Source organism: Meriones unguiculatus, chromosome 6 (genome assembly GCF_030254825.1).
Source record: "Meriones unguiculatus strain TT.TT164.6M chromosome 6, Bangor_MerUng_6.1, whole genome shotgun sequence".
NCBI lineage: Eukaryota > Metazoa > Chordata > Mammalia > Rodentia > Muridae > Meriones > Meriones unguiculatus.
Window position 1 is genome coordinate 112,351,665 of NC_083354.1, and position 27,193 is coordinate 112,378,857.

Sequence of the window (27,193 nt, forward strand, 5' to 3'; positions counted from 1 at the left end):
TTTTTCTCATCCTTTCACCAGTGAACTCAGGGACAAGGAAAGGCTGTCCACTCTCTCTGTATCTCTTCAACATACTACATGAAGTCCTAGCTAGAGCAATAAGACATCTAAAGGAGATCAAGGGGATACAAATTAGAAAGGAAGAAGTCAAAGTATCACTATTTGCATCTGATATGATAGTAAACATGAGTGACCCCTAAAATTCTACCAGGCAACTCCTTCAGCTGATAAACACCTTTAGCAAAGTGGCTGGATACAAAAATTAACTAAAAAAAATCAGTAGCCCTCCTGTATACAAAAGACAAAAGTGCCGAGAAAGAAGTTAGGGAAACAACACCCTTCACAATATACACAAAGGACATAAAGTATCTTGTTGTAACCCTAACCAAGCAAGTCAAAGACTTGTATGAAAAAAATTTTTCCAGTCTCTGAAAGAAATAGAAAAAGATATCAGAAGATGGAAAGATCTCCCATGTTCATGGCTTGGCAGGATTAACATAGTAAAAATGGCCATCTTACCAAAAGTAATCTACAGAGTCAATGCAATTCCAATCAAATTACCAACACAATTCTTTACAGACCTGGAAAGAAAAATTTTCAACTTCATATGGAATAATAAGAAACCCAGAATAGCTAAAACAATCCTAAAGATCTTCTGGAGATATCTCAATCCCTGATCTCAAGATGTACTATAAAGCAACAGTAGTAAAAACTGAATGGTACTGGCATGGAAACTGACTGGTGGATCTATGGAATTTAATAGAAGACCTTGAAATAAACCCACACATTTATGGACACCTGATTTTTTACAAAGATGCCAAAATCATACAATGGAAAAAAGATATCATCTTCAACAAATGGTGCTGGTGTAACTGGATGTCTACATGATGAAAAATGCAAATAGATCTATACTTATCACCCTGCACAAAACTAAAGTCCAAGTGGATCAAAGGCCTCAACATAAAACCAGACACACTAAACCTTATAGAAGAAAAAGTGGGGAAGAGCCTTGAACTCATTGGCACAGGAGACAACTTCCTGAACAGAAGACCAATGGCACAGGCTCTAAGAGCAACAATCAATAAATGAGACCTCATGCAACTGAAAAGCTGTAAAGCAAAGGACACTGTCATCAGAACAAAATGACAGCCTATAGATTTAGAAAGAATCTTCACCAACCCTATATCTGACAGAAGGCTAATATCCAGAATATATAAAGAACTCAAGAAGTTAAAAAGCAACACATCAAATAATCCAATTAAAAAATGGGGTATAGAGCTAAACAGGGAATTCTCAATAGAGGAATATCAAATGGCAGAAAAACACTTAAAGAAATACTCAGTGTCCTTAGCCATCAGGGAGATGCAAATCAAAATGACCCTGAGATTTCACCTTATGCTCATCAGAATGGCTAAGATCAAAAACAAGTGACAACACATGCTGGAGAGGATGTGGAGAAAGGGGAACCCTCCTGCATTGCTGGTGGGAATGTAAATTTGTACAACCACTTTGGAAATCAACCTGGCACTTTCTCAGACAACTAGGAATAGTGCTACCTCAAGATCCAGCTATACCACTCCTAGGCATATATCCAAAAGATGCTCAAGGACACAAGAAGGACATCTGCTCAACCATGTTTGTAGCAGCTTTATTTGTAATAGCCTGAACCTGGAAACAACCCAGATGCCCCTCAGTTGAGGAATGGACACAGAAATTGTGGTACATTTACATAATGGAATATTACTCAGCAATTATAAACAAGGAAATCATGAAATTTTCAGGCAAATGGTGAGAACTGGAAAAGATCATCCTAAATGAGGTATCCCAGAAACAGAAAGATTCACGTGATATATACTCACTCATAAGTGGATATTAGACATATAATATAGAATAAACATACTAAAATCTGTACACCTAAAGAAACTAAGCAAGAAGGAGAACTCTGGGTAAGATGCTCAATCCCCATTCAGAAAGGCAAAGAGGATGGACATTGGAAGAGGGAGAAAACAGGAAACAGGACAGGAGCCTACCATAGAGGGCCTCTGAATGTCTCTACTCTGCAGGGTATCAAAGCAGATGCTGAGGCTCATAGCCAAACTTTGGGCAGAGTGCAGGGAATCTTATGAAAGAAGAGGAAAATAGTAAGACCTGGAGAGGACAAGAGCTCCACAAGGAGAGCAACAGAACCAAAAAATCTGGGCTCGGGGTCTTTTCTGAGACTGATACTCCAACCAAAGACTACTCATGCAGATAACCTAGAACCCCTGCACAGATGTAGCCCATGGCAGTTTAGTGTCCAAGAAGTGGGTTCCCTAGTAATGGGAACAGGGACTGTCTCTGACATGAACTCAGTGGCCTGCTCTTTGATCACCTCCCCCTCAATGGGGTGCAGCCTTACCAGGCCACAGAGGAAGACAATGCAGCCACTCCTGATGAGACCTGATAGACTGGAATCAGAAGAAAGGGGAGGAAGTCCTCCCCTATCAGTGGACTGTGGGAGGGGTATGGGTGGAGCAAAGGGAGGAAGGGTGTGTTTGGGAGGGGAGAAAGAAGGGAGCTACAGGTGAGGTACAAAGTAAATAAACTGCAACTAATTAAAAAAAGAAAAGAAAAGAAAAAAATTCCCATAAAAATACTAAGTTACTTTAAAAAGAAGAAAAGATAAAGTTCTCGGTAATAAAAGAATGCAATGGAAGCCAAGCACACTCTTGTGGTCCCAGAACTCAGGGAACCAAAGGCAGGTGGATCTCTGTGAGTTTTAGGCCAGCCTAGTCTACAAAGTGACTATGGGACAGCCAAGCCTATACAGAGAAACCCTACCTGGTAAAAACCGAAACAAACAAACAAAAAAAACAGACAAAAAATATACAAAAAAATATAAGAAAAAAATGCAGTGGACAGATAAGTATGAAATAGATTGGTAAAGAAGGTTAAAAAAAAAAAAACATTTGTCCTGGAAGGTAATGACTATTCCAAGGAAAACAGAAAAGTGAAGATAGCAGAAAGTCTGAGCCTGTCTCACAGAAAGGGCTGTCACAAAAAGAGTTGACAAAAGATGAAAATTAAAAATAACAACTATATAATTAAAAATAACTTCTGAGAGTTTGCAGAATATTGTGTGCCTTAATAAGAGGTTCAAATCTCCCCACAAAGGTGGAAATTTGGGGGTAATCTTAACGCTAGGACAATGAGCTCTGCCCTCTGAAAGAAAGATCCTCTGATGGTTTAACTAAAGGAGAGAGCAGAGCCGTTGTTGCATGGCTGGATGATACAGAACTTAGTTCCACACAGGGGGCTCAGAGCCAAGCTGCTTTAGGAGGCTACTCATGAAGTTCTCTGAAACCTTATGACAGATGAGTGAACCATAATGTTGCCAAAAGCTGAAGAAGTTACCGTGGCCAGCCCAAGCCAGGAGAATTCCCAATACAGAAGAAACCCTTTGCGTTTCACATAGCATAGAAATAGAGTACAGATGGGAGTTCAAAAGCTGAGGGACATCCTCAGAGCTGGAGCTCATTCTTCTGAGCAGCTGGACTCTACTGCATGTGAGAGGCCAGGGGTTCACAAGCTGTAACTACAGCGACGGTAGCAGATGACGAGACTAAACCCATTCTGGGACACTAGATTGAGTTCCTAACTCCTTGCCACCTTCACAGCACTCCTGACACCAAAAGACATGATGGTGAACTATCTAAAACCAAGCACTCTTTTGGAACCACCAAAAGCAATCTTTAGGGTTTTCCCCGTTACCCCTATCTATTTCCCCAAGCTCTGGAAACAAATTAGCCTGCTCCTGTGTGGAGTGAACAGATTACAAGTCTATGCCAGTGGATCTCACCCAAAACTGAAGCCTCAAGAAGCCCATGCACAGCTTACAGATGGAAGCAGCTGCACAAACCTGGGAACTCGCAGGGAGAAATGCAATAGTGGCTTCCAAAAGACAAGGAAGGCTACACATCTGCCTCTCACCACCTCACCCTACGAAGCTGAACTTAGCAACTTAACTGAAGCTTTCTAACTGGGGAAAAATAAATAAATGAGTCAATGTTTACCCTGACTCTAAGCATGGTTTTCTCATTCTTCATATTCATACAGCTATATGGAAAGAAGGAGGACTTTTAACAGAAAAAAGTATTCTCAAGAAATATGGTCCTGAATTTTATTTCACTCATCTTCTCTAGGCCATCTGGTGACCCATGGCTAGAAGTGATACAAAATAGAGGTTGGCAGAAGGACAATTATGACATCAAGGTTATAAACTAACACACACACATGCCAGACAAGCAGCACTCCAGAGGACAAGAGCGACGGCTCTTTCACCACTCTCCTCCCCAGGGATAAAAGCAAGCCCATCTTATACAGAAGCAGGGCTCGGAGAAGAAACAGGCCACTAATCAAGGTCGTAGATAGAAAATGACCAGTGCTGTACTCAAAGTGGACACAAGATTCTGTGCTCCAAAGAGCAGTGGAAAAGCAAGGCATTTCATGACTCATGTCACCAGGGAAGAGAAGCATGAATTACGGGGTCTTGTCATATTTAGCTGTGTGTTAACATAGGGGGTGAAGCCAAGTGACCACTTTATTCTACATTATGCAAAGAAGAGGTAAATCCCAGAAAAAGGTTGCCAACTAGATTTTACTGAGATGTCTTTCCGTAGCGTTTGCCAACACCTCTGCAGGATGGACAAACACCTCCCATACTCCAATGAAAAAGAAATAAAGTGGATAAGGTAAGATAAAAAAATAAAATAAATAAGGCTTTAAATGATTTCCTAGCATTGTTACAATAGATCTGTTGATGAAAAAGGTCCTGTTATTTTTTTTTCAGTGCTAATCTTATTAATTGGACACAAGAATCTGCCCCAGGAAATGTCACCTGTGCCACTGATGTCACAGGTAATTGACATGATTTCTTGAAGATTTCCATCATACAATGAGATGATCTCTGTCGCACAGCTCTTGGACATTCTCTTCTCCCTCTCAGACCAAGCAGGTTGAGACTTTTGGTAACAAGATAGAAAGGGCCTATGCCCTGACCTGACTAAACCTTAACTTCTAGAAAATGGTTCTTTGGCTGCCATCAAATCTTAGGGGATCAAAGTCACACAGGAGGAAAATGAGATGGGATAGAAAGACAGAGAAAATTACAGGAACATGGAAAAACAAGAAGCCTCTCTATTCGTGAGTCCGGCTGAAGCCTCTTAAAGCCAGGAGTCAAGAACCTCAGAAAATACCTTGTAAAGGTTACCTACACAGAGATAATAATCATTTAGCTTCAAGACACTTGAAATAAAAATGCTAAAACAGCAATAAACTATGCTTAAGGCCTAAGCATATATGACCACATGTGGCTTTTTTTTTCTCCTTTTCCAACTTCAAACCTACAGTATGCTGATAATCTCTCTTCTGCGACTTTTGGGATCCATGGTTTTCCCTCATCAGATTGTAACACATCCAAGGCACTGCAGAAACCACCTCTGCTCTCAGTCACTGAGGACAAGGAGGCTTTCCTTAGTGACTCAGAGAAGCGACTGCAGAGGCTAACCAAATCTTATGCACAGCTATTGCTAAAACAATCAGGCACAACAATTTCCCAAGAAGCCCACATCTGGGTGTACACTATCCTGTCCTTAAAAGCTTAAATCTACAAAAACTTCTCTCCTTAATAAATTTTAATTATACTCCAGGCTAACTCATGCACTATTTTTTTTCTGGGTCTCAGTCAAGAACCTCACTTCACTTAGGCAGATGCCTCTATAAAGAAGTTCCCAGGCTGCTGGTGACAGCAGCGGGGAGCAATGTCTCTGGCTGAAGTTTTATGGTGCTGAATAGGCATGTAATCCCAGCCTTCAAGAGACAATGGCAGGGAAATTCAGACAAGCCTGAAGCACAGAGTGAGCCAAGGGCAAGCAGCAGGAACTACACAGTAAGACTGTCTCAACCGAGCAAGTTCTGAGGGTATAGCTCAGTGGTAGAAGAGCACTTGCCGGGAGTGTCCTAGACCTGGGCTTCATTAGCAATGTGTGAGTACATATCTTCAGTTATGTTTACCTCCTGTTATTCATTAAGCTAACATAACAGGAAGTGCAGATGAATTCTGTGATATCTTAGGACAGTACTATTACTCAACGGGTGAGCTATTTTAGGTCAGGATAAAAGACACCCGTAACATCGCACTTGATTTAAAGATATTTTGCTTAATACAGCTTTCTTTCTAATAACGGTTTTATTAAGCACTTCTTTTTCTCTTTAAACTTTAAGAGTTCTGTTTTTGTTTTTTAGAGGACATAAGTCATAGAACAGCAATTCAGGTTTCCTATGTAGATGGCCAGCAGCCAGACTGGTTACAGATCAATTTGGGAATGTAAATCCCTTTTTCTTACAGTGGATCACCAGTCACTGATTTTCAAAAGAATGTTTCAAAGTTGATTTTAAATGAACCTCATTTTTCTCCCCAAAGCTGTTAAATGCAAACTTTGCAAACTAAATAATGAGATACCATGAATTAACAAGAGTTATCATTTCCATATATATATATATATATATATATATATTTTTTTTTTTTTTTTGCAAAGCCACAAAGGTGACTACTAATTTGACTTGTGGTATATTCCTTAAATTTTTGATCTAGTAACCATCACAATGAAACTTCTAAAGTATATTACTAAATTTGAATTTTTAATAAAAGTCATAATCATCATACAGTTATGTAGAATATTACAGAGCATGCATGCAACACGAAGCCATCTTTGCAGCTTCTTTTCAAGTTTGTTGCGGTTCTGCCTCACAGTTTCAGCATTAATTCGGAGCACTGTAAAAGACTCCCCAGTCTCCAGGCCCTAAATATGGACAGGAGTAAAACAAAGGCCTTCTGAGGAAGCAACTTCAAACATACACAGGGGTCACTCCTGCTAAAGCACAAGAACTGTTCTGCTAGCAAGGCGTTATCCCAGAGGCATCAGCCATCGACACCCACACTTCAACTCCAATTACTCTTCCTGCTAGCGAAAGAAGCTGAAGCTGAAGCCCCAGGCTTTCATCTTTGAGAGATATGAAATCAACAACTGGCAGATCCATTAATAGCTGAGACCCTCGGTTCCTCATTCTGCTCATGGGAAATGAGAGTAGGTACCAATGATGTTGCAGGGGAGATGACTTTATTAAGTGATGGTATGAGGAGAGCCTGTGACATAATAATATAGAATAAAAATGTACAAATGAATAAGAACTTGCTTATTCAGGGAGTCTGTGTTCCAGGCAATGTGCCAGACATTGTACAGGAGTTGATAGTTCAATGTCTGTGAGCTATATGGACTGTGCTTACCTAAGTAGACAGTCTGGAAACTGAGCAAGCCTTCATGCAAGGACACTTCAATCTGTGGCTTCAGACCAAAGAGAAGAGGGAAGTGGGGGGGTGAGCCTGGGAGAAATGAGTGTCTCTCTGGGATGCACTTTCCTAAGGGCCAGGTTCTGTCGTTGGCCCACTGAAATAAGCACCACCATGCAAACACAATTGAGTATAATTTCAGTGAACACTCCTCTGTTCATATTAATTGCCATTTTCAGCATGTCTTTGACAACAATAACACATTTTCATGACTATTCAAATTCATAACGACTTTTTCTACTTTTAGGAGCAGGATAAGTGTCTAAGTTTGCCAAGCAAGATTTTTTTTAATGCCATATAATAATGTTGCAGAGAATGAAAAACACAAAGTAGGAGTTCTGTATTTAAAAATCATGTTTGTGTGGCCAAAAGAAAGAAGAACAATATTCTCTATTTTAGCTAAATAGTTTGTTTTATTTATGGTTATTTAAGTTAAAATAAAACAGAATGGTGTTCTAAAAATTAAATATCTAATTTCAGAAAAAAAAGATTTAATATATAATAACCATGGTAGCTTCAAACTTTGTTCTCTCTAGCATTTCCTTACCTAATTTTCTTACTTCCTATGTGCATAATATAGTTCTCAAAGGTTATATTGACATACGTAGTTGAAAACATACTTAATGGCATTTATTTAAAACATAACTTATGTTTGCTTGTTTTATTGCTAGCTAGCGCTTTTGAATTAGAGGAAATAAAACATCCCATTAAATGTGGATAGCTAGCAAGAAAAAAAGGGTAGGCAGGCCTAATCAGTTTTAAAGAAAATTAAATGTTAAGACACACAAAAAGCGACATTTCCACTTATTTAAAAAAAATCATGATTTTTCTCAGAAACTGATCAATCAAGAAAAACAAAACATAGATCCATCCATATGACTCTTGGGTGTATTCTTGAAAGAGGCCATTCAACATATCTGCAAACCAATGTTTACTGCAGCGAGACTCACACAATCAAGTTAAGGACAGACATCAGAAGAGGAAGAAAACAGGGAGCAGGACAGGAACCTACCACATAAGGACTCTGAAAGACTCTATCTAGCAATATATCAAAGCAGATGCTGAGATTCATAACCAAACTTGGGGAGAGTGCAGGGAATCTTATGAAAGAAGGGGGAGATAGCAAGACCTGGAGAGGACAGGAGCTCCACAAGAAGAGCAATAGAACCAAGAAATCTGGGCCCAGGAGTCTTTTCTGAGACTGATACTCCAACCAAGGACCATTCATGGAGATAACCTAGAATCCCTGCACAGATGAAGCCCATGACACTATCAGCTTTTGGTGGAGAAAACTCTGAGCCAAAGTGATGCCTCCTTGTAGGGACAACACGCAGAATATTTCATATTGCCCTTAGTCTCTTTGTTAAAGCTTCACAGACTCCTGACATCTGAACATTTATGAGATGAATTGGTATCATTAAATGAAGATTAACTAGATAATTGCAGTGCTTCATAACCCAGGAAGACCAGTGGCGGCTTCTCCTGGTGGACTCAGAAACACCCAGAAAACTGCAAAAGCATCTTGGCATTTGTACACTGCCTCCCAGTGATCCTGTCTTAACGGCTATTTGTTGTGTGGGGCTGGGCATGGACACTTCCTAAAACCTTTCTAAGGTGACCCTGTGGAACTTAGAAATAAGTCAGTGAAGGAGGAACTGAGTATTGACTCTCTGTGGACTGTCTGATATTCCTCACACAGAGGGTCCAGGAACTCGTCCACATTAAACTGTGGAAAGCATGCATGGAGAGGAGGCAAAAGATTATGGTAAAGTGATCTTTGCATTCAAGCACTGTAGATATTCTTTGTGCCAACTTTCCGTGTGCCTTGTATTAGAAATTAGTACCCATGTGTATGCCTAGCTCCTATTCCAAAGCTGTGGCTTCCTGCAATACACATTCACCTTTGACCTTGCTTACTTCCTGCCCTTGAGAGGAAGACAGCGATATCCTTGCTTTTGCTACCAGGGGCTATGCTGAGGGATGACACTGATGACTTCCCCAGGAGATTTTCACATGCACAGATTTTCTTTCTTTTCTTTCTTTTTTTTTTTTTTCCTTTTTTTTTATGTAACAAGTGATGAGCTATGGGCAATGAAAACTAAAACTTTTCAAATGATGTTTATTCTAGGAAAAGGCCATTTCTTTCATTGAGCATCGCTTTCAATCAGCAAACTAACTCGATTCAAAGTAGCTCTGGATGCCCCAGGCTTCTGTCAGAACACTGAGAGATACTAATGATAGCTCATGGGAGCTTTACAACTACAGAGGCATTTGCACCCTTTTAAGGAAACAAACTTATCATGGGCAGAATTTTAATGAAATGTTTCCAATCTTCTATGCTCTTCTGTGACCTTTGAACACAGGTCTGGCGTCACCCCCAACCCCATCTTTGTTTTTCCAAGAAAGGGTTTCTGTGTGTAACCCAGGTTCCCTGGAACTACCTCTGGCCTTAAACTGAGATTCACATGCCTCTGCCTCTGGAGTGCTGGGATTAAATGCATGCATCTCTATGTTGCTGCTATGAGGTATAAAAGTCAAATATTCACTGCATGTTTTTCAAATTACTTTTCAAGGCAATAAATTTATTTTTCAATTGGCTTTTGAAAAGTAATAAAATAAAGGTTACTTACAAAAATAATCTTTTCCCGACATACATTTGCAATGGGGTGTGGTTATTCAGTTACTGAAATTGGATGTGTCACAAATGAAACATTTTAAAAAGAAATGCTTAGTGCCATTTGTTATTATCAGTAATGGTTCCTTAGACAAAAATTTAAAAAAAAGAGAGAGAAATAAGGTTGGCAAGTGAATCATGGGGTAAAGGTGCTTGTTATCCAATGTTTCAAGCCTGACTACGTAAGTTTGATCCCTAGGACCCTCTTAAAGGTGGAAGGAGAATATGGACACCGTAGATTATCCATATAAAAGCCGTGGTGCTCCTCTCTCTCTCTCTTTCTCTCTCTCTCTCATAGTAAAAACACAACAAAAAGACACAGAAAGCCTTTAAAAGCTTTAAGCCCAATTAAAACTAAAAAAAAAAATGAACTCACTGGCACAGCAATTTTCTATGTCTTATCCAAATTTGTGGAGACTTCTGACATATTTCAGGTAAATCTCATATAAAGATCTTTTGGTCATTGTTTCTTTTTCTTTTCTCTTTTCTTTCTTTTTTTTTTTAATTTTTCATCAATTACATTTTTATTCATTCTGCATCCCCCCATAAGCCCCTCCCTCCTCCCCTCCCAAACCCACCCTCCCTCCTCCCTCTGCATGCATGCCACTCCCCAAGTCCACTGATAGGGGAGGTTCTCCTCTCCTTTCTGATCTTAGTCTACCAGTTCACATCAAAAGTGGCTGGATTGTCCTCTACTATGGCCTGGTAAGGCTGCTCCCCTCCAGGGGGAGGTGATCAAAGAGCAGGCCAATCAGATTATGTCAGAGGCAGTCCCTCTTCACATTACTATGTAACCCAATTGGACTCTGAACTGCCCTGGGCTACATCTGTGCAGGGGTTCTGGGTTATCTCTATGAATAGTCCTTGGTTGGAGTATGAGTCTCTGGGAAGTTCCCTGTGTTCAAATTTTCTGGTTCTGTTGCTCTCCTTGTGGAGACCCTGTCCTCTCCAGCTCTTACTATTTCCCAGTTCTTACATAAGATTCCATTCACTCTGCCCAACAGTTGCCCATCAGTATTGCCAGCATTGACCTTAACTATCACATACCTACAAAGAAAAAATGAGAACATCTCCTAAAAACTTCTTAAAAATAACAGAAATGGCTCCTTGGGTGGAGTCACTTTGAAACCTGAGGGAGAATAACCTATTTAAAAAAAAACTGGACTTTCAGTTTAATACACATATGGCCAAAGCAAAATTTCTACTTTGGGCATATCTGGCTTCACACGCCTGATCATTCCTTAGTTACACTGGTTGATACTTCTTTTCTCTAATCTGCTCAGAGTCAGCAAACTATTAAAGTCCACAATAAATAAACATAGGTGTTGAAAGCCCAAATTGGCAAAACTGGAATTGTGCAGGGTAGCACTCAGAGGCAGGCCTAACTGCAGGACTGCAGCATTCTTGTTCTAGGGTGTAGGGGTGACCCCTTAACGAACAGAGCCTCCATAACCCTGCGAATGCCTGGTCCTATCTGGCTGCCCAGGGGCTTCTCTTAGATTTCATGGACTGAGTCTTCAATCTTGCTTTATTCTGAATTTCTTCCACTGCAGATGTCATTCACTGATTACTTACAGGGGGAAAAAAAGCTCAGGAACACACAGTTCCTCACAAAAATTGATATGAGTGATAATAAAAAAGCATCAATTTCTCCAGCCAGTGACACAGAAAACATTTAGTATTCATGTACGTTTGTGAAGATACACATAGCAGAAGCCAGAGTAAAAATGGAGGTGTGTTGAATTTGTTTTCAGACAGAATCTCATGTATATTGCCCATACTGGTCTCAAATTAGCATCCTTTCTGCCTCAGCCTCCTGAATGCTGGGACTATAGGCATGGACCATCACACTCAGCAGAAATACATGACTGTTAAACCCTTTTTATGCTATATAGTAATCTAGCCATTTGATTTTTTTGCCATACTTTATTTAACCAGTTCATTCAGCCAAATTCACCTTTATTTCTTTGAACTACTCAATGCTCTTCTTTCTCTTACAAAAAGTTTCAATTCTATTTGACGCATATATTTAAATCAAGCTTTCTTTAAAAACATTCTTGGAAACAATTATATTACCCAAACACTATGAAGGATCTTTCAAATTAGTTTAAAAAATTCACTATTAACATTGAAACATTAATAAAGGCCAAACATTAATAATATAACCAAAGCCTGAAAAGGAAAACTGCTCACCTTGGGAAAAGAGAACAGGATGAATTTTAAACCCTCCTCCATTCTTCAGTCGTTGGGGCAGTTGCTCAAAATGGTAAGTATCAATATAGAAGTAAACTTTCAGAGCCTGCCGGCTTCCTTCCACCTGGTATGTAAGAGGTACATCTGAAATGACATTGAAATCCATGTCACTTCCTGAAGTCAAGGGTACACTAGACAGTACATTGGGTAAATGTTACTCTTTTACACACACACACACACACACACACACACACACACACATCCTGAAATTTACTACAAAGTAATATATTAAGGGTGTTAAGCCCCTTGAGGCATAGGAATGGCCAGGCCCCACCCCCAGACTGCTCTGATGGTCAGCCTACTCCTGATCCTTCCAGACCACTCTACTGGCCATAAGGTCCATTTCCAGCCTCTGAGGATGCAGATAGTGAAGTTCTGCCCTACAGGAAAAAAAACAAAAACAAAACAAAAAACAAAAAAAAACCAACCAAACAAAAACCTATGATCAGGCTACAAAATCCCACCAATTTCTGAGCTTGCCCCAAGGTCGGGCTACATAATCCCATCAATCCCAGGCCGTCCTGGAAATCATACCTCCCACCAAACCCTATTTAAAGCCTGCTGCCTCCTGCTCAGTCCCCTGCTGCTTCTCTCCTAGGCAGAGGCAGCCACCTTCGTGTGTCTTTCCCAATAAGTCTCGTGTATGAGCTTTATTGTGCAGTGTGACTTTGTGGTATTCCTTGGCTCCCGACTGCCAGGATAGCTTTCGCCTCAGAGACATAACACTTACACTGGGGAAAACTTTGCCCTCAGATCTGTAACACTTACACTGCACACTTAGGACCACATGACAGATAAAGTGCTGTTCATTAAAGAATATTAAATCAAAGCCTCACTAGCTAAACAAACAGGCTTATTACTGAGCTTAATGTCAAATTCTGTAAGGGAAACTTGGTTACGCTTTGACATATCAGATGTCTCACTTAACCAAATGAGCACCTCACAGAGCAGCTGCCTCATTCATATTTAGTCAAAATGAGCCCACTGGGTACACTCCTTCAGTAGTATGTGAGAAACGGACTATAGAGCAACTATTTAAAAAATGAGCATGGGTTTTATAAGCTCTACTCTCTGGGTATCAGATTGAAATGAACCATATTTTATTGAGGAGGCCTTATGGTCATTAAATATTATCTTTTCAAGTTCTTGTAAATATTTTCAAGTACCATAAAATTGATGGTTAAAAACAAAACAAAACAAAACAAAACAAAACAAAAACCAGCCAACCAGGATGTCTAAAATGCCATGGGAATATTTCACAGTGTGACTGTAAATCCTTTCCCTTTTACATAAACTGATAATATTTCTACCCTATTAAAAGAGAACATAAAATCATCCCGAAAATGCTCAAATTAGAATACTCATACTAACTAGTTAAAAATTAAGAGCAAAACAAGCAGGCACTTGTTATATCTTTCTGATTCAGCATCAGCTCTTCCAAACCTGCTTCCTGAAATGACACTGAGTTCAAATTCAAATGCCATTTACCACACAGACTCGTGTCTGTTTATCTACTTAACTGTGTATCTCTGCAAAGGAGCTATGAAAGCGATGTTCACAGGTCTTCTTTATGCCACATCCTAATGCCTATCTTATTCCTGTAATGTTTCATAGAGAGACATTAGTAGTTTGATATAGATAATAGAAAAATAAGTTTCTCAACTGAAGATTTAGAAGAATGCCTTTTTCATGATTGGCAAAATCTCTTATTTCTGGCTGTTAAGATTAAAAAAAAAAAAAACAGCATAACAAAACTCATCAAACATGGCAGTTCACACCTGTCCTAGAAGGTTGGCGCATTCCAGCCTAACCTGAACTACAGAGTAACAGACTGGGGAGAGTTAGATGTAGAGATAGATGGAGATAAAAAGAGAGAGACAGATTAAGATAAAGACAGACAGAAGGATAGAGAGGGCAGACAGAGACAAAGTCGTAGACAGAAACAAAAAGAAGAAAAACAAAGATTTATAGCTGCTAAATATTGATATGTTTTACTTTTTCATATCTGTGATATATGTCTATGTTTGTTAAACTCTATGTATTTACTCTTTGCCATCAAAGTAACAAACTTGTGTTAAGTGGATGATGCTATTGCAAGATGACAATGATGGCACAAAGTGACACGTATTACAGACTAACATAAAGTAAATGCAGAAAGGTATCAAGGAGGTAAAACTTACTAATCATTAGCAACATTTTGTTTACAGTGAAGTAAAAACTCAATACTACCCGAGGAACAAAAAACAGTTTCCCTGTGCATAATTCTCAGGAACACAGAAGTTACCGCCCCAAAATGCAAATCAAATCCAGTAAACAATTAGATACCACTATTATGTGATGTTTACACAAGGTATGCAAAATAAATCAATATAATCTGTAGTATTAATAGACCAAAAAACACCTACCAAATCCTGTCAGCATACAGAAAAAGCATTTGACAAAATGTAACATGTACTTACAAAAAATTATTTTTAGTCAATAGGTACGAAAAGGACTTTCTCAGCATGGTAAAATACAAATGAAACTGTAGCTGATATCATACTTGGTTATGAGAAACTGATTTCCCATGAAAATCAGGAGCAAGAAAGATTATGCCTCTTACTACTAACTTTCCTTTTCAATGCTGTACTAGCTGTTCCCACTAAGCCAATTATAGAAGAAAAGGACAGGAAAGATAGACACATCAAGAAAGGAGAAAACTTCTGGTTGCAGATAAGATGCCCAACAATGGAAGAAAATCTGAGATTACAAGATTCTCTTGATACTAATATATGTATGTATCAAGGATTTAAGGGACAATGTTAATGTAAAAGCCCAACTATTTCCCCATATGTCAGCAACAAACAAGTTAAATACACTAATTGTAACAGCACGTCTAAAATGAAAGATATAAATATACTAAAATATGTACCAGATTTATGTGAGAAAACACATACACCAAAACAAACAAACAACAGGGAACAACTAAATAGGAAACTAGCCTGCATTCATGACTAAGAAAAGCCAATATTGTTAAGATTGTATTTATTCCTGATCTGATGCACAATTTTCATGTACTCTCTTAAAATTCAAAGGTATTCAGGAATATCAAAAAAATGATTCCAAACTAGCAAGATGAGGAAAAGGACTGAGAACAATTAACATAGTGACAAAGAGAACAAGAAAGGTGGAGGATAGGGTATCCTCTGGATATCACTCTATAGTCACAGTATCTAAGACAATGTGCTGATGGACAAAGAGCAGCCAAGCAGCCAAATGGAACTCTAGTCTAGAAACATGTGAACGAATCCCACATGAACTACCAATTGACCCTTGACAAAGCAACAAAGACAACATAGTAGGCTTTGCATCCACTGGTTTTGGGACAACTGGGCATGTATGTATAAAAAAGAAGCTTCAAACAGTGCCTACATCCATTCACAACATTAACTCAAAAGTAAACCTACATGGAAGGTATGAAGCTGTGGCGATCCTAGAACCTAGCACAGGAGAAAGCCGGGTGATCATGGATGGATGGTGTCATCTTAGAACTAACATCAAAGGCACAGCTGATAAAAGAAAATCTGATCATCTAGATTTTATTAAAATTCAAAAATTGAGTCCAAAGCGGCTGACCCTGAGTGCAGTGCTTAGCCTCGCATCCTGAGCGTATCATTTTAGCTTTTTATGGTATCCAACCATGCTTGGGGAGAATGTCTTTATTTCTTCCCTGACCCAGCTGTCATTCTGATTGCATGCGGGTTGATGCCCCAGGTCCCGCCTCTGAGAAAAAGGTATCGGACGGGTCCGATGCTCTTTGGGTGGATGACACCTAAATGAACATCTGTACAAAGTCCCAATTTATTACTAATATCAGAGATCAGACCTCTACTCTTGCCTGATGCGTCTAAAACAAAAAGGGGGAACTGTAGAGAGCTGCAGAATGCTATGCCTTAAAGATGGAGCTGGTTTCTGCCTTCCACCTTCCCGATGGTGAGTGCTCTCTGTCAGGAACAACTCCACATTTGGCTAAGGCCGAGGATCTGGCTTGCTTCCATGTATGTGGACCTATCTGCATTGCCCCCGTGGCACGCCTGGGTTGGCTACCCAGAGGCTATTTAAGCTGTGGGCTGGCTTTCCCCGGGGTTCGAGGATTGTTCAATGTTCCTGAATAAACTGCATTGAAAAAAAAAAACTGTAATTTATAAAAATATAAATAAAAATTTAAAAAGTGAAAAAAAAAAAATTCAAAAATTGAGCTCTATGAACACGAAGATAAGCATCCAGCTAGGAGAGGGTCTGTGAAAGATCCACCTGATAAAGTACTGTCACACGAAATACACACAAGAGTTCTGAAAACACAAAACAAGGAAACTAGAAAGCTGTTTTTAAACATGCACAGCAATAAGGAACTGAAATCCACGGCCTTTTACTTGTGGAAGGTCACCATCTTCGGAAAACACATTTACTTTGATAGGAATGTAAGTGACCATGACCAGCAGCTTGCTACCATCACTGTAGAAGAAGGTCTGGGAACACCCTATGGAGAGTCATACTAGTAAACAGCTGTGACAGTTATCATCCCTGCAGGTAGGACACCAGAACAATGAGGGGGATAAGCGAATCTGTCAATAAGTTTTGATATACAAGTTGGTAGGTTAGCCTGTTTGGATTACCTCTCCAACATTTCCAACCCCTTGTCTTCCTTCAGATCTGTTTAAGAGCTGCTTCTACTGGAAGCCTTCTTCTGTCGACCCTCTTTGTTTATGCACTTTTATTTCTTCATAGGGTTTATCACTTCCTACCTCTGTGGTTAACTTAACATTGTGTCTCATCTTGGCCATCAACATCATGTCAGTACATGAGACCACACCTATTTCACCTATTATAATATCTGCAGCTCCAGACATAATTCTTGGCCCATACAGAGACAGAGGGAGCTTCCAAGTACTCATTCTTTTAATAACTACTGTAATAGATCATCATTCTAAAGGAAACTTGATGCCATCACCTGCCCAAAAGCAAATGTAAGGAGATGGATTCAAGTACTTATTGCAACCAGGAGCTGCACGTAATGCTTGAGGATTTCAAACGCATTAGCATTATTTTATATGAACCTCCTAACTCTGAGAGGGGGAAAGCTGGTGTTTTAGTTGGCATCTCGATGATGAGAATGAACCCAGGATTTGAACTCTGGTTCTAGGTCAAAGTGAATTTCTCTCCAGTTGATACTTCTCTGTACTTTGTCCTCTCCCCAGAGGCATGCAATCAACCCATGTGGAAACCAGCGATGCAGACTTTATTAGCCACCCTGACTCATCTGCGTCTACACAGGTGGAAAGATGAAACCTCCTGCCATACACTTTAACAAGCTCTAACTTTCTTACACCACTTAAGGAAGACATGCCTGATCTTGGGTGTTGACTCAGCTTTCACACTGAGAACCCTTTCCTATCGTCATTTTGAATTTGCTTGCAAAGTGGATGTTAGACTGTGGCCTATCCCTTCAAAAAGAAAGCAGGTCCCACAGCCTGAAGAAATAAGGATGGATGAGCATTCAGCTCTCTCCCTGAGACATAACTAAGAAGCTGTTCTGCTTATGGTTTTCCTGATCCTGATTGATGGCTCCTCCACACTCTTTGTCAACTATGCTATCCCTGACTGCATAGTTTAAAACTTCCTTCCAGCCTCCAAAACTTGGACTTCTCTGAAGGCTCCTCTGTCCTCCCCAAGCTATCTCCCCTATGGTGGCTCTATCTTTCTTCCCACTGTGACTGGCTGGCCTCACACTCACTGCGTCAATGAGGCCTGAAAAAACTCACAGCAATCTAACTCCCCATGTGCTCCCTCTAGAGCACTGGAGCTAAAGGCACACTTGACTGAACTATCTTTATGCGAAGCTCTTCTCATTAAATGACGCTTCTTCCATTAATGTATTTATTCACCTTACACCCTGATCGTAGCCCTCCTCCCTCCTCTCTCCCAATCCCACTCTCACATCTCCCTCTCCTTATTTCCCAGAGAAGGGGAGACCACCCATGGTACCAATCCACTGTGGCAAATCAAGTCCAAATCATATCTCAGTAGGATTAAGTGCTTCCTCTTCCACTGAGGCCAGACAAGGCAGCCCTCACCGAGACAGACCCACCAACCAAAGAGCATGCATGGGCATGATGTAGGTCCCCTATACATAGTAGCAGATGTGCAGCTTGGTCATGATATGGGTTCCCTAAACAATTGGAGTAGGGACTGTCTCTGACTCGGTTGCCTGCCTTTGGATTCCTTTTCCCTAGCTCCTCTCAGTTCTAAGGGGAAGTGTCCCCTTAAGGCCAAGGTTATGCTGTCTTAATGATATTTTACCCTTCTAATTAATGCTCTCCCACTCAAGGCTCGCTCCTGACTTCCACACTCTTTTTCCTAATAAACTTCATTCCTGAATGGCTATGTGTCGGCTCCTTTCCCAAACCCACAAGGGCTGCTCTTTATTTTGATATTTAATGGTGGAGTCAGAAGGCACTGAAACTGGCAATTTACTAAAGAATTACCCTCAGAAGTTCGGGTTATTCTCCAATGAGATGCATTAAGTATGTAGCTAAACACCACCATCATGAGTGCTTTGTCATAGGCACAGCAGTATGTAAACCCTAACTTTACTTACGTGATCACAATTAGCTTTAATGTTTAGTATGTGCCCAACACATCAATGTGTCTTACTGTGGCTAAGGAAATCATTCGCAGGGCTGCTTGCTGATTTAGCAAAAAAAAAAAAAAAAAAAAATGTCACTTTGAAACCACAGAGGACAATGAATGTTGATGGGAGCTTAGAGGTCCTCAAGTAGTATTTTAAAGAATGAACAATAGGTGACATCACAGAATCATTTTCTTAGCCTTCAAGGAAGCTGCCTACTACATTCAAGTAAAAATATATACCTTTCTATACACACCAGCAGAAACCTCACAATTTATTTAAAATTTTATTTCAATAATCATTCACTACCTTTTGCCATACAGCAATTCTCTCTTGGGTATAACTAACTTCCTCCTTCAGATTCTTGTTCTTTCTTGTTCATAGTGGAAATGAAAATTGGAGAGAATTCCACCCTTGCTAACTTAATAAATTAATAGAAATAGTATTGTTATTTTTAATTTCATTATCCCCACAGATGTCCCTCAAGTCCAAGTCACTGTGATCTCTCAGTTGGGTCACTCAAATGCTTTCTAAGTAGTCTATGGGTCTTTGTAACACTAAACCTAGAGGCATCATTTTGGATATGTAAACCAGGTCTTGTTCACCTGGCAACCAAGAACATGGAGAATCTCAGGGGCAGGAAGCCCTACATTGGTCCCACCTTCTATTTGATCTCATACTCTGTTCTCTTCCCTTGCTCTACCATAATCAAGAAGGCCAGCATGTTGCTCTGAGAACATGCCCCACATTCTCCTACCTGGGAGCTGAAGTCTGACAGACTCCTCCCAATGTCCGCGTGACTACCCACAAGCCCCTCGGAACCCTGTTCTCCCAGACCAGATAACTCCCCATCCTATCAGCAGCAACTCTATTCCTTCAGTTTTACATTCTAAACTATTTTACTGTTACTTTTAACTCAATGTCTAATTAATTCGTTTTTCTGACTTGTCATTTTCTTTCCTCACTTCAATTTTTAATCCCACAGAAGACACCATCTGTTCAGTATTCCTTTGAACCTTATACCCAGAAGACTGCTGGCAAGAAGTATTCAAATGAAGTTTTTGATGAAACAAATAAAAGAATGATTATTATTATTATCATACTTTCTCAAATCGTGGACTTGAAGTGGGCACTTACTGAGTTTCTATGTATCACAGTAGCCACTGAGAAAGTAAATAAGAATGACTCCCTTCTCTGAAGACATTTCTATCTTCTTTTATAAAACATAGGACCCACATACTTGTAAAAAACAGAAGGCACATAAAACTGTCTTTAAAAAATAAACTGGAGATTTTTTTTGGACTGGTAGACATCTTCTTCTTAAACATTCATGACAAGGCTGAAATAGTAGAAGAGTGTTGGCAATTTACAAAATCTTAAAGACGTAAAAGTTAATCTATGGGCCCACTGCTTAACAAGTCCTGTTAACTCAGGTATGACTTCTAAACTACAGCCTTTGCCAGCATTAATGTTGGGAAACAGCCAACTCAAAGAGACCTTTTTTAATCATTCCATTTATATGACTCCATGCCAATGAAAAAATGTTAACACTTGCTACCAGCAACATTCTACATGCACGCAGTCACTACTCACTTGCTACTAGGGGCTCCTCTTCTGATGGTCTGAAAAAGAAGGAAACTTTCTCCAGGTCAAACAGAGCAACCAGCGTATCCTCTAGCATGGCTTGTTCATCTTTCTACAATAAGGAAAAAAGTCTATGAGATAACAGTATGGGGTGCTGTCAAATCCCACAGCACAATGTAAGTCCAAAACAAAACCATTCCACTTCCATTTCATTTCATGTGTCAACACACCCTTGAGAACCCCCTGTCCAAAATGAAATGAGGAAGTCCTACATAGTGACATGTTCCTTGCATGGTTTTAAGGTTTCCTATTTTTGTATTTTATTAATACTTAAATGATTTTATACATAATTTTCAGCCCAGCTTGCAAATAGTCTAGTTATACTGATCTCATTTACAAATAATCCATACTTTTGCCTTTTCCTTCTAAAATCTCATAAAGTGACACTTAAGAAGCAAAAAAAAAATTCTTAATTTTAAGATAAATACCACAGTAAAGCAAAGCCATCCTGTTTTATAATAATTCACTTGTTGGCCAAGTACTGCTTATTAGAACTATGATAAAAGCAATTTCCATGTATAGATGTATTTGTCTTTAACAGAGTTTACATACAAATATGATGCTCACCCTACCATCTTTGTGCAGTCCTCAGCCTAGACTATGAATAGGAATCCACTTGCTTCATTTCTATAATGAGATTTTTCCATGCATACAACAACAAAAAACCGTTGAAAGTTCTTTCACTACACTCATCCTGCTTCACCAGCTCTGAGCAATGCATCGGAGTGTCAGAAGTATGTTGAACTTGTTTGAAAGGGAATCCATATTAATAAGAAAACAATTGCGATATTCAGAGATAACTTCTATGTGTGCAATTAATTTCATCATCAGAACAAACCTAAGTATTCTGTAGAGACTGTATTAACTGCTAACAGGAAGGCCAGAAGTGAGCCCTGGAAAGACAGTACAGTGTCTCTGAGATAAGCACACAAGTGTGTGAGTGTGTACACCACAGAGGCTGGAGAGGGATGCTGGATGTTCCGTGTTGTCTCTTTTTATCTTGCAGACGGAGTCTCTTACTGAACCTGGTGCTAGCCCCACTAGCAAGTTCTAGGGACCCTCCTTCCTCTCTCTCCCCACTGCAGAAGTAGAGTTCCAGACACGCAAGGGGGCATGACCAGTTTTGTTGTTGTTCTGTGAATTGTGGTTGCTGAGGATTCAAACTCAGGTCCTAAGGCTTGTTCGCCAAAAGCTCTTACCCACTGAGCCATCTCCCCAGGCTCCTAAACTCCTTATGAAGCAGGAGAAAAGTGTCTTGTACCTGGAAGTTTATGGACTGGAAGAAAAACTTATCATTTCCCTAATGCCAAGCAATAGAGTTAGGAGAATTGTTCCAGGCACCTCCGCCTCCGAACGCTGCAATGTGAGCGATGCTGTTTCATTGAATGTGACAGAGCTCAGTAACAACTGGCTGTGTCTAGAGCTTTCAGGAGCTTTCAGGAGCATGGTTCCCGGTTACCGCAGCTTTCAGAGAGCCATAGCTGCAGGCGAGCTTGTGCTTTCATTTACGTCTTTCTTTATTGATCCAGGTTATCATTTAACTACAGCATTTCTCTCTTCTCTTTCTTCCCTCTAAACTCTCCCACGTATCCCTCCCCTCTCTCCTTTGAATTAATGACCTTCTTTTCCACTAATTATTATTGTGTGTATATGTGCAGATGTAGGTACACATACATTCTTAAATATAAACTGTTCAGTCTGTATGGTGCTATTTGTATGGACGCCTTCAAGGCTTTACGTTCTCAATGCAGAGGTTTCCTTGAAATGTTTTTTTGTTTGTTTGTTTGTTTTGTTTTTTTTAGAGTAAACTCTGGTTGAAAAATCAGTTATTGAAATAAACATGAAGATTTCACAAGGCCAGGTTGTAAGGAGAACACAGTTTCGCTGAGATTTGTAACTCGTGGAGCATGGGATTCACATATCAGAATACCCCGCTCGGAGTCTTTAGTGTATGTAGAACTGAAACGCTTCTGTCATCGTTTAATGTTAGAATATTTTCATCACCTCCAAAAGAAATGGAATATCAATAAGCCTTCTCCCTGGAGTATCTACTCCAGTTTTTTGCTCCAGGCAGTCAGATGTCTACTTTGATCTCAGAAATATATCCACTCAGCAAGCTTCATCACAAAGTAGGCAAACAGTTTTTTTGTTTTTTTTTTTCTTGCCAGGCTACATTCCTTAGGTTTGTGCTTATAAGATTCATGTACAGTTTAGCACTCATAAGTACTACAAATTGCCTCTGCCCGAATAAGACTTTATTATATGAAACACACATTCTACCTATCCAGTCATCCACTGATAAAAACCTGCGTTGCTAACAGTATTTATGTCTTTTGAATAACACTTGATAGGACTGTTTGTCACAAGGTCCTTGTGAGTAGAAGCTTGGGTTTCCCTTGGGAATTATGTAGGTACTAGAATTTCAGGAATATGGGAACTATGTTTAATGTTTTGAAGAACTGCTAAGCTGTTTTCCAAAGAGGTTGCCTTATTTTACATTCCCTGACTCATTTCTGAGGATTATGATTTCTACAGATCCTCACCAACACTTGTTGTTGTACAGGGCTCTATCTTCGCACTTTGAGTTGCCTTTCTCTAATGGCAGCTGATACTGACTATCTGTCATGTGCTGAATGGCCATTTTTACATCTTCTACAACAGCATCCAAATCATTTTCCCACTTTTACATTAGGTCATTTTTTTTTATTACTGTTGAGTCTTGAGAGTTCCTTATACATTCTAATCTATGCAATTTATTGTTTCTATTATTTCTAAATATTTTCTTCTAATCTTGGAAACTTAAAATTAAGCTTAAAGTCAAAGAAGTGACAATTGATTAGATATCAGAAGCTTAAATAAAAGAATAGAATAGAAATGAAATCTCACTCATGCTTTCATTCATTCATTCATTCAATCAACAAACCCAGCTACTATGTTAGGAAGTAACCTGACCATCATGCACAACTTGCATTGGATATGCTATGGTGTTTTTTAATAAAAGCACATCTTCTAATGTGTTTCACTTTAAATCAACCAAGTAAGTAATTTATTGCCCACATGGAGTGCATAGAATCTTTCCTAAAGAATCTACTTCTGTATCTCTTAGCCAGTCTGGCATGGAAGCCCCTACTTTTTCATTCCAGAATCTTCTATGAATGTGCTGTACAAAAATGACTTCCCCATTCAACAGTAAGAAAGTGCTATTTTGATAGATCAACACATCTATACTTGTTTTAAAACTCTGTCACTGGGTAGCTACATTTTCTACTTGTACTTTAACAGATGAAACGGGTCTCCTGTTCAAAATCAGAAATCCATTTAGTGAGCCCTCAAAACGTTTGTGCAAATAAAAGTGAACATTTGTAGAGAAGGACATCACAAAAACTACAGAAAGTCTATATGGAAAAACCCCAAAGTTCTCTGTATTTCAAATATTTCAAGATCCATCCTTCATGTGTTTCCGTGCTTGAGCTTGGCACTTTCTTCTATAGATGTTATAGTTTCCTCGCTGTCAATGGAGAACACTCATTCAAAGCACGGACCAGAATTGTTTAGCACATGTAAATTTTAAGCAGATTGCCAGACAGGAGCTGCTCCATGAAGCATGCCCCAGATATTTGCATCAGTGGCAGCTCTGGTATCATGGGAGTTGTTATTTCTGGACTGAATGGATTTTATAAGAAGCCACTTTTTTCTCACGACTTTTTCCAGTCAGTCAGTGCTTAAGGACCTAAGAATTGCTAACAGTGGAGTCCTTCCCAGCTTTTAGCAGCCAGAAACAAGATCTAAAAATCCGAAGAGAAGAAGCACATTCTGCATTCTCACTTAAGCCTGAATGACCACAGGGAAAAATTTTTCTTTAAAGTAGCGAAGACGGTGGAAACAATGAAAGAGATAATGAGAAAGAAATGGCCATGTGCTTCACATTTGGTAACATGTCACCATGTAGGTTACAGCTGATGCAGGCAATGGGAGTTGTAAGATTCCTTACCAGATTTGGTGAGAGAAGTGACTGGTAGTGACAAAGAACACCTGCATTCGCAATCTGGTCCAGCCACCTTCTGCTGGCTTCCCAAGTCTCCATTTCATTTTCCTTGCTGTTGTCAAACATCTGGTTCAGGGCAGCCATGAGCTGCTCAGAGAAGGCACAGACAGTCGCCACGAGACTCTGGCAGAAAACCATGTCTCTCCGGAGCTGGGTTTCACTATCTGTGATTGAAAGGAACACAAAGGAAGCTTTATTGCAGTAGCCAGGTGTGATGACACATGCTTTTAATCCAAGCGTGATCTTTGTGAGTTCATGGCCAGCCTGGGCTATGTGGTAAGTTCCAGGACATCCAGGAATACATGGCAAAACCCTGTCTCAAAAAACAATGCAAAATAAAAATGTTGCAGAAACCATCACCAGCATGGCATGAAAACTGTAATGGTACAATAGTGGCACACACGTCCTGGCACTTACCAACAGCTTGCTGAACAGACTCAAGACCCACTCAGCATGAAAGAAACCATGTATTTATGAGAAACCTCTCTTGGAGAAGAATGTAAAACTGCCTCTTTATTAAACCAGCATAATCTATAACTACATTCTAAATATCCTTATGCTCACGGATGAGTGTAATATTCATCACTCATTGAAGAAACTTCTCTTTGAAACAGACACATTATAGACATTTACAACCAATCAAAACACAGCATTGTGGAGCCTAGTCCCCATGGATACATGTAAAAAACAAAATAAAATAAATAAGGAAGACATGAATTGGGGCAGGATATATAGTCAGAGGTCCTGGGGTAGCTGAAGTAGAGAAATGAAGGATGTATATGTTCAACCTACATTAGGTATATATATGAAGATTCTAAAGAATAAAAGTAAAAATGAAATTTTTTTCGTTTGCACTGTGACTCTATTTTGTGTTCATTAATACATTATATAAAATCCTAAGAAAAATATAAAGCCTTGCTTATATATATTTTACCTCATATGACACAATTTTTATTTGCTAAAAAGATTTAAAAGTCTAACTGTAGAGTTTGTGCTGACAAAGAACATTGTTAATATTTTATATAACTACCTTTGAAACCTACCCAAATATGAATGCATGTGGGCAAAGACTATTTGCTGAACAATTAACTGTACTAGCAACCAGATCTATAACTTATAAATTAAATCATTCAATTTCCTGATTAGTAAATATGTCTACATTTACAAGACTAGGGATTCCTATATTTCCCCTGACATACTAATACATTTAATTTCAGCATAAATTGATTCTAATATGCTTAGGAGAAATAGTATTCTACAGATGAGTGAATTTTGGTGAACCAGATTTGAATATATGTTTTACACGTGACCTGCCTCTTCAGGGCCCGTTTGTAAATGAAGATGATGGAATATCCAGGGCTCACTTGGCCTGAGTACAAACTCCCGCTACATAATCACAGGCTGTGCTTTCTGCATGGGGTGAGAACCCTGTGTGGGGCAGGAACACGGGGCAAAATGACCCCCTCCCAAAAGTGGTCTGAGGATGCTGAGGTCTTAAAGAACCCCATGAAATGAATAGCTACTGCCAAATTAGTAGAAAATATGAAGACAACGATGTCTTCAATATTGAATTCTCATTTTATTGACAGAGGCAGGTTTTTTTTAAGTCATTTACCAACAATATCGAACCATCTGCTTTTAATGACCATCAAAATCATGTTTCCACACAATAAAGTTGCTTTGTGTTACTTTTAATATAAGGAACATTCACTCTTGACATTTTTCTTAGAAAATAGATTAAATATCGAAAGATCCAATATTCTATTTAAAATATTCCCTCGTTAGGCTGAGCTACGTGAGTGTTCTCCTTTGGCAGAGGGAAAGGACTGAATATGCTATCTCTAAGGTTCAACTTACTCATTTAACCAACATTTGTATGTTAGACTTTTCTCTTAAATATTTCTATACCACGTGTCCTGTGCTGCTAGGTGGGAAAGAGTTTTTTGCAGGTATCTAGCCAACACAAAAACTGGAATCAACTTTACTCAACTCCCCCCCCAAAAAAAAGGAAAACACCTGATTTGAGGTCATCCTTAGACTTCTTGCAATCTGTGGATACAGTTCAACTTAAAAGCCAAATTTACAAAGCCTGTGAGCTCAAAAGTACAGTAAAATGTGGGTCCTCTCTCTTTTTTTTTTTTTTTTGACTGTCTTTCTATGCTTTTTTGTTGTCCTAGATGAAAGCAGAAAACCTGGATAAAGTTTTAATAATGCTCAGTAGCTCAAAATAATAAAAAAAAAATCGGAAGAAAATGCTGATATAAAGAGTGGGAAGCTGTCTTCTAGAGAGGAAAGGCTCTGGCCTCCACATCAGTCTGAGTAGGATCACAAGGGTTAATAACTAGTTAAAATAATGATGTCTAAAGTACTTCTGAAAAGGAATTCTCAAATTTTATTCTTTACATCACCCCAATACTTAGACACTCCTTGGGCTCTCTCTCCATTCTCTCTATAGTCTATATACATGTAAGCCAATTTTCATTCAACCCTTATCAAATCAGATGAGATCACAATTAACATTCA

At 39.3% G+C, this 27,193-nt stretch overlaps 1 protein-coding gene across 2 annotated transcripts in view; it reads right to left on the reverse strand.

Moving 5' to 3' along the window:
• The window catches only part of Prex2 (phosphatidylinositol-3,4,5-trisphosphate dependent Rac exchange factor 2), a 276,972-nt gene that overhangs the window by 71,222 nt on the left and 178,557 nt on the right, over positions 1-27,193 (reverse strand). For both annotated transcript variants that reach the window (XM_060385865.1, XM_021653961.2), the window contains 3 exons: positions 24,617-24,834; positions 20,575-20,677; positions 12,255-12,398 (listed from right to left, as the gene is read on the reverse strand). In XM_060385865.1, coding sequence (XP_060241848.1) covers positions 12,255-12,398; positions 20,575-20,677; positions 24,617-24,834 — 465 coding nt within the window. The remainder of the gene's footprint in view (positions 1-12,254; positions 12,399-20,574; positions 20,678-24,616; positions 24,835-27,193) is intronic.